At 41.9% G+C, this 8,343-nt stretch overlaps 1 protein-coding gene across 1 annotated transcript; it reads right to left on the bottom strand.

Annotated features, from left to right (window-relative positions):
- Positions 1-1,725: 1,725 nt before the first annotated feature.
- Ugt301D1 (UDP-glycosyltransferase family 301 member D1) lies at positions 1,726-5,265 on the bottom strand. The gene is made up of 4 exons (XM_017239021.3): positions 5,105-5,265; positions 3,319-3,571; positions 2,814-3,260; positions 1,726-2,751 (listed from the first exon to the last, which is right to left on the bottom strand). Exons 2-4 carry the CDS (start codon positions 3,569-3,571, stop codon positions 1,859-1,861), a joined length of 1,593 nt encoding a protein of 530 aa, XP_017094510.2. The 5' UTR covers positions 5,105-5,265; the 3' UTR covers positions 1,726-1,858.
- Between the last annotated feature and the right edge of the window lie 3,078 nt (positions 5,266-8,343).

The following is an 8,343-nucleotide window of genomic DNA, read 5'->3' on the forward strand; positions in this document are numbered from 1 at the left end:
GCTCGCTTAATTACAATAGATGTGCCCACCGAGCACACACACACACAGCCTCAAAAACTTAAACATCAAACCTCCAACAAATTGCCATTGAAATAGCCAGAGATGTTTCTCTGAAAAAACGAAATACGAAAAACTAAATGGCAATCACAAGATGGCATCACGTGCTTAATGCTAATCTCCATTTTGATTTCAGCTTCTTTTTCAGCTTTGTGGCTATCCATGACTACCATGCCGACTACTATGATACAGGAACCAAGCCCCAAAACTGTTTGTTTAGCTTTTGGTTAGAGCCATGTGATCTGAGACTTTGTTTTTGGTTAACGACAATTAGTAAGTGCAATACATATTATATTACTTTCAGTTTTTTGGCCAAACACTTGCTAATTGTCAATGCGGATCTGGGGACTTGACCCCCAAGCAGATCCACCTATTGGGCTGATATAAATTCAAATTAGGGGGAATTTCAGAGCCGGTTCTATGACGCGGTTTGTGGCGCCAAAGCTTACTAGGAACTCTAAACTGGGATTTTTGACAGTTCGCGGTTGTTTGGGGGTCTCGGTGTCAGAAGTGCCTCTCAGCGGCCGTTGGCCAGTCTTCAGCCTCGAGAATACCGTGCGCCTGGCACCAAATCGATTTCATTTATGGCTCTTCAAATGGCGTCAAGATCTGCCAAGCCAAGTCGAGGTCCGGTTTATAGCATTACGTAAAAGAGACGCGCACAGAAATATAAATAAATGTCGTTTTAATGATATTTGAAAACAATATACCCTCAACTCGAGCAAAAATCCGTTATCCAAATATAATAAAATACAAAAATTATAAAGAGCTGCCTCCGAAAACTCGCTCAAGTGCTATGGGCATTGTTGTGTCAAGCGCATTTCAACGACTGCGAGATGAGGCGAAAGGGTCGATCGATCAGTAATTTATGTATCGATTAAATTAAAATTTACAATTTTAAATCGGCAAGAAAAAGACTCCAGCCAGGCCAGAAGACGGCACTTGAGGATGCCCACCCATTGGGAGTCTAAGTTCAACAGGTTTTCTCATTAAAAACCACGCAGTGAAAGTCTTAAAGCAATCAATTTTATTTCAAGTTATGTGAGTTCTTATTGGGAACTGGGAAGATATCTTTATCGGCTTGGGAATATGCAAGAAATTATAAAATCTCTAAATAAACCTAACTATCTAATACAGTTTTCTATAAGGTCTCTTAAACTTAATTTTAGTTCTATGAAGTATTGAAGAATTCCTGTCTAACGATTTTGATGTCTTTGTCTCTATTTAACTACTGAATTATTTCAAGTTTGTTTTTATTTCTGTTAAGTAAACAAAAACGTGCTGTATGTGGGTGTTTCATGAGCGCCAAAAATGTCCAGCACATCGTGATTGTTGATGGAGCCCGGTATCTAGCAATGTTTACTTTATTGGCAAATGTTTGATTTTAATATTTAGCTATGTAGTTATTTATTTCCTTCTTATGAATCATATCATTAAATTGATAAAGTAAAATAATTATTTTAAAATAAACATATCTTTCTACATAAGATATATACATACATTAATCGTATACCGTTCGTAACTAACGTGACAATGTATTCATCCGCAAAGTATGCCACTATTCATGTGAGAATTTTTTTATTCAACTAAATTCCTAAAAACATGCAACAGTTTTAAACGTTACTACCATCCATTCGTTTAATAAAAGAAACAAACACTTAAGAAAACTTGGTTTTAAAAACTATATATATTTCTGAACAATTTGCGATCTAATCATATATCACAATTTATTTAACATTATTTAGTTCATCCGGCACAACCTTAAAAGCTAATTGGCATTATCAACAGGTGGAGCGGGCTTCTAAAGGCGCTTCTTGGATTCATTCAGTTTCGTGGTGACTTCCCCTCCCTTGATCCACCATTTGTGAGCCCTCCTGAGCATCTTCCAAGGCAGCCATATGGCAAGAAAAGCGCCCAGAAGAACGCAGCCGAGGATGTCAAGCAGGAGGTACTGGTAGAGGGGCAGAAAGGCGCCCTGCGACTTGAGATGTCGTGCCCCCCGATGCCGCATTATGTACTCGATCCAGAAGGTGGCTTCCGCCAGCGGATGCATGGGATTATCGCGGAAGCGTTGCGAGACCTCCAGGGCACTCTTCTTGTACTGAGGCTCATAGATCAGGGTCTCAATGTTTCTCACCAAGTCGTCGACGGTGAGTTTCGAGAAGACCAGGGAACGGGCGTAGCCCTCCCTCACGGACTTAATCGTGTTCCGGTGCTGATCCCCATACAGGGGAATGCACAGCATCGGCACGCCCCAGTAGATACCCTCCTGGGTGCCGAAAATGCCGCCGTGGGTGATGAAGAGCCTCACGTTCGGATGGGCTAGTATGTCGTTCTGGGGCATCCACTTCCGAATCAAGACGTTCGGGGGCAGCTCCCCGATAGAGTCGTTTTCATACTTCCAGATGACCTGCTGCTTCAGCTGCCCGAAGGCCTTCAGAATGAGGGCGGTCTTCTCGGGCGGCATGTCGGTACTCTTCATGTAGGATCCCAGGCTGAAGTATACCACACCGTGTGTGGCCTTGTCTAGGAAGGCTTGCAGATCATCGGGCAGCTGCTGGGCGGGCTGAATGTGGGCTCCTCCCACATCTATGAGTCCCGGCATACTAGGACGAGGCAGGTCCACACTACGGTGGCTGTTGATCAGCATCAGGGAGATGTTGCGCTCCAGATCGTGGACGTGGGGCAGGGGACCTAAAAGCAAGAACAATTTAAGTAGGTAAGTGAGCCAGAAGTTGTATGTTCTTAGGATTCACCTTTGATGACACCCTGGAAATACTTCTCCGCCAGCTCCTGCATTTTGGGCAAATAGAACCATCGTCGCATCACAGCATCGTACAAGGATATGTAGGCGTTGTAGGCGCGCTGGCTGAAGGTCATCTGATCCGTGTGGGACAGAAGCAGATGCGGGATCACAGACCAGGGAGTGAGGATTCCCATGGCATGGTCCATGTTGTCCGCGTATCCCATTGTTCCGATTGTGACGACGGGACAGTTGAACTTTCTGCCAAACATGAGGAAGGCTTCGTGGAAAAACTGCTCTAGGATGACCAAGTCGTAGTGGTCGTTCTGGCTGGTAATCAGGTCCTGGACTTTGGGGTCCTTGAAAGCGTGCTCGGTGGTCATCAGCCCTATGGTCCACCATAGCTGCAAGTTCTGGAAGTCGCTGGCGAACTGCATGGTAAAGATGTTCTTTTTGGGAACTAAAGTAAAGGAATACAATTAAGACCGCTGCTTCTGTGGGGCTTTCTTTCAACTAACAATGCTTGGGAATGTCAAAGGAGGGACTGATGATGATTTCCGTGAGGTTTTCGTGGGGCTGCTTGGTAGGGTGGTTGTTCACGCTGGTCACGTGGTGGCCCTGGCGGAGGAGATCCCTCTGGAAGTGCTCGAGCCAGAGCCAGTGGCTGGGGGCCGGGAAGGGGCCCATGAAGAGAATCCGATAGCCGGAGCTGAAACTCGACAGTCCAAGCAGGAACATCAGCCAGTACTTCCACTGCAGCTGCATCTCCATCTGGTTTCAGAAATCAACATGGACAATTAAACAACGTCAATTAAATTGTCAGCCTCCCAGGCAGGGGGCTAAAAGACGCATTATTAGCGCTTTGATTAACGTTAGCTTAGTTTATGTTCGGCGTTTGATTTGCTATTTGCATAAAGCAAAGTGCTATGGACAGGGCAAATGATTTTGTTATTAATGAGGCGGGGGCTGGGGCTACACATGATTGAAATGGAGTCAGAATATGGCTAGTCGACACCTTTTCTTCCATTCTTTGTTCGCTCTGCATAAATAAATATTAAACTAAACAGAAATCATATCTAATGCGATCTATTTTGGTGTTTTATTCCCAAGTGATTTCAGAGAAAACACACCTTTGGTCTAGACTCTGGACTGCCAATTGGATCTGATTGAAATGCAGCAGATAATTTCATCATTTTGTAATTAGCAATTAATATTTGAGTTGTATGATACGTTGCCAGCTGGACGAGACTGCATTCTTGGCGATCTACACACCTTTTATGGCTAATCTCCTACGCCAGGTTGCAATCTGGACTGGCAATCTTTTGCAGTCTGGCCTTGAAGGCCTTTATGTTGTTTATCTTTCTTATCAAACACTTTCTTATCGCCTTTTTATGTAGGCTGAGTCAATTGAATTATAAAAAGATTTGTTTTGTTTTTCTGAACCTCAGATTCGTATCCCAAATAAAGTTTATTTTAATTTGAATTTTATTTGCATTAAGCTCTTGGCCTCTTAGCCGTGGCACATGCCAATAAAATGTATTCGGGCTCATTTGATTAATTTATTATTTGTTTCTAGTGGAGGGTATGGGAAATGCGCATTGTTTGGATTCGATTTATTTCCTGATTACGGTTGTTTGGGTTGACGCTCTACAAAGTGAACTAACTGAAATATAAATAAAACCTGCTACTCGTCGTCATTGGACGTGCTGATAAATCGCATGTGGAAGTAATTTGCCGCGCAGCTCGCATTTCAAATGACATTTTCTCACAAGCTAACTGTTATAATTTAGCAGTTGAATCTTTTTTTTATAAATTGTAATTGAATGGTGTTGCTTCTCCACCAGGCTAATGCAGTTTCAGGTTGAGTGCAATACAAACGAGAAAAAATCTGAGATTTTATGATCTTTGGCCAAGGTTGGTGGGGAAACTTGGAGTTGTAAGAGCATAATTGCCTAACGATTTGTTGCCCAACTAATTGTTAAGTTAAATTAAAATTATTTTATTACAATGACTTTGGGAATTGTAAGTGTGTCTGAATAGATTTTGTAGGTTGTGCCTTGTGGGTTGGAGTCGTATAACTATTTGTGTCAAAAGTAAAAGTAGTTTTTAGGCTGCATGTGAAAGCACTTCCCAAATGGTTACCCAATACTTGTATTTTTGTGGTTTTATGTAATTACAAATTTTCTGGGAATAGATTTCATACAATTTTGCTTAAGATTAAACTCTTGTTCTTGATTTGCCATATCTGATAGCACTTTCTTTATGTTTCTGATTAGTAAGACTAAGTAGTATACAATTAACAACCTTATATTTCTTTATTTAATTTCGCGTCTGACAGAAATAATAAAATGTGTTTATTTTTATTTGCACAATTGTTTTTCCAGGTCTCTGGTACTTAATTAACACATTTCGGATTTAAATCCCAATTTTAAAAATAGCGCGCAACACGACCGCCGGGCACCAAAGTGCAGTTATCACTAAACTCGGCGTCGCAAGGCGGCGAACACCTCAACTTAATCAGCATTAGCCTCCGCCGATGCAAAGTCGCGGTCGCCGTTGCAGTCGCCGCCGGCACACAGCTGCAAACGCGCACTCGCAGATACAAAAAGCTTAGTTGTATCTGCCGGATTGAGGTAGCCCTGGCCTGAGCGAGAGACTCATTGTTTGGCTTAATCTCATTGTTTGATTTTTTTATGTTTGTGTGCCGCGATAATTGGAATATTGTTACAAATGATTGCATGTGTTGCCAAAATAATTATTGGCTGTCAATGGCACTTTTCCCCGTCTGGAGAACCCCCATACTCACGTGTCGCCCAACAGATCGGAATTCCACAATTCTTACTGCGAAATAGCTTGTCCATTGAACTTTTCCAAACAAAGATCATACATTAATTAGAACCTGAATTTCGGGCTGAATATTATGGTATGAGTGTTTTGTTATCATTCGAGTCAAGTAAACAAATAATAAATATACAATAAAAAAAACAAATATTGTTTATATTCAGTAAAAACAAGAGTATATTTCTAAGCTCGATGCATCTCAACAATAGCCAACACATTCTATTGAAAACCTTACAGGATGATACATCTGCCTCTAAGAATACTTCAAACTTCTTGGAAAATCCGAAGCACCTTTATTTATTTAAATAATTTCCTTGTTCGTTGGAAATGAAACAATGCCCCGGGAGTTGCATAAGCTTGTTTCATTGCAAGCGGAAAAAAAGCCCGACATTTTTTAAGGGAATTTAATTTGAGTAAAACAAGTATTAATTGACTTTGTTCATTCACCTTGGAAGCGGTCAAGTTCACTTGTTCTGATAAGAAAGGCACATTAAATAACAATTAATGTGGTTCGGTGCTGAGCAAATAAAGGCATGATTGTCGTTTGGGGAAAGATGACAAATGTCACAAAACCATCAATGAACATGCAACAAATTGAGGAATAAGAAGGAAGCCAAACTCAAAAGGGCATAAACATACACAACACAAGACACCGAAACTTTTCATTGAAAATTGGCACGCTTCACTGAAGCGAATCCACAAAAACTGGAACTGGAACTGGGACTGGGAGTCGGGAGGAGGGCGTGCCAGGCAGCCGCCAAGGGCGTGGGCGACAACGATGATGGACGACCCTGCTCCGGGCGCTGGTTTGAAGGCAACTCCAGACATGGCCAAGAACGGCACTTTTGATGCAAGCGATCGCCAGGAGAGGCCACCAAAGAACCAAAAATGTGTACATTCATAAACCGACTGAAGACAAAAAAGTGGACATGCGGCAATGAAAATGAATAGCCTGGAACAAAAAATGCGGAGAGAAACAGCTCATTTAATCGGAGAAACATAAAGTAAAGGATCTTCAGGGTTTAGAACCTCTGACTACATGTATTCTAATAACTGTCTTCTTTCAAAAGCCTTGAAATATCTGTTTAGAAATTCCGGAAATCCTTTTCCATTCCATTCATTTCTATGATTCACTCTCCGCCATTTACGAGGTGTAAACGACAAATTGCCCATAAAGTTAAAGCCCATATACGCATGTATAGTGTGTTCGCTGATCAAAAGCCCCACCCAGAACAAAAATGGGAATTAAACGACAAGAACATCGTTTGTTAGATTGCGCCAATTTAATGTTTACTTTGCACTTTAGCCCAAGAGCCAAATTAGGCTAAATCAAACAGATACGCATAGAAGCGAGACCTTTGTATCTCATGGATCCATTAGTTCCCATCTATCAATCAATTAGGCGAACAACGTGCGTTTTCCCAGGCGCGTCTAGATAAAGGAGACCCAATAGAATAGAACCAAACCCCGCGATGACACTGGCGATTTCCACAGAACTATGTACACAGTTTCCACTCCGTTCAGTTCGATCGAGCTGAGCAATTAAAAATTTCACCCAAATAGAAGAGACGTTGCGCATGATTAGTCGACGAATTTAAGAGTTCGATCCGAACCCGCATCGGGAAATGGGTTTCAGTCAGTTGGTGGTCCGAGTGCCGACGATGGCAGAAAATTAGAGACTTTTTGGGGAGAGAATCGTGTTTTGGCAGCTGTCAATGTGTCAATATTAATTCAATATGTCGAAAGCAGAATTCAGCACAATTTAAAATTGAGTTATAATGTGACACACGAGATGGGCCCACTGGATTCGGGGTGGTAGACTCGTCTCAAGTGGATGGGGGTTCAGTGAAACCAACCAACCCCCTGGTGTCTACTTGGTAGTGCATTCTCAGACAGCCTTAACCTCGAACAATTTGTTAATGAGCAAATTACATGGTCTTGGAATACATATATTTCCAGGTCCATTACCTTGACAGAAACACAAAACCAGAACTCCCAACACGCCCCTAAGTGAATCACTCCCCCATTTCTAGTCAGAATTCGAGGCATTTCTGTTCGAGATAGGCAAACAACTATAAAAACTGTTGAGGCGTAAAGGATCTCCACTCTGGGGCGGACTTATCGCTTCGAGATATGATATTCATGGAAATGGATGGTTTTCCGGTGGCTTTGCCTAATTCACATGACCTTTTGACCTTTGGGAAAAGGGACTTAAAAAAAGGTTCAAGTGGTACCATATATTGTAATGGTCCCCTAGATATAGTTTATTTCTTTTAAAAGCAAGAAATTCATAAGATATAGACTAGTTTGAGGATGTTTCTAGAAGACATTTTTCCTTTAATAAATTTAGTAGGTGAATAAGGATTGCTACTCTAGTTATGGACCATCGCTACAGTCCCCAGACTTTTGTTCAAACAAAACGATATCAAATACTCGTGTCTATATCGCTTTGGGCTTTATCTTCGATTTTATTCGGAATATTTTTTGGGATTGCAGCGCTCCGTGCTGCGTTTTGGATTCGGTGGTGGCTCCGTGCTTCCCTGGAGCAATTAGTAAGAGTGCAGTTTTATGTGTTTATTTTTACATATGCCACAGCTGTGTGGCCTAACCTAGATAGTCAAATGTAGTCGCCGTCTCGCAGGCACTCCTTCACCAGCACTTCAGACCGCTGCCGAACACCAATTGTGCGTGATATGTCGCTG

Source organism: Drosophila bipectinata, chromosome 2L (genome assembly GCF_030179905.1).
Source record: "Drosophila bipectinata strain 14024-0381.07 chromosome 2L, DbipHiC1v2, whole genome shotgun sequence".
In the NCBI taxonomy this organism is placed as follows: domain Eukaryota; kingdom Metazoa; phylum Arthropoda; class Insecta; order Diptera; family Drosophilidae; genus Drosophila; species Drosophila bipectinata.

Bases quoted from the DNA above. Each gene is read 5' to 3' on its own strand.
- Ugt301D1 (XM_017239021.3), bottom strand. From the start codon at position 3,571: ATGGAGATGCAGCTGCAGTGGAAGTACTGGCTGATGTTCCTGCTTGGA. The intron at 3,261-3,318 runs GTTAGTTGAAAG...CCTTTACTTTAG, and splicing joins CTTTGACATTCCCAAGCATT to TTCCCAAAAAGAACATCTTT. The intron at 2,752-2,813 runs GTGAATCCTAAG...TCTTGCTTTTAG, and splicing joins TTTCCAGGGTGTCATCAAAG to GTCCCCTGCCCCACGTCCAC.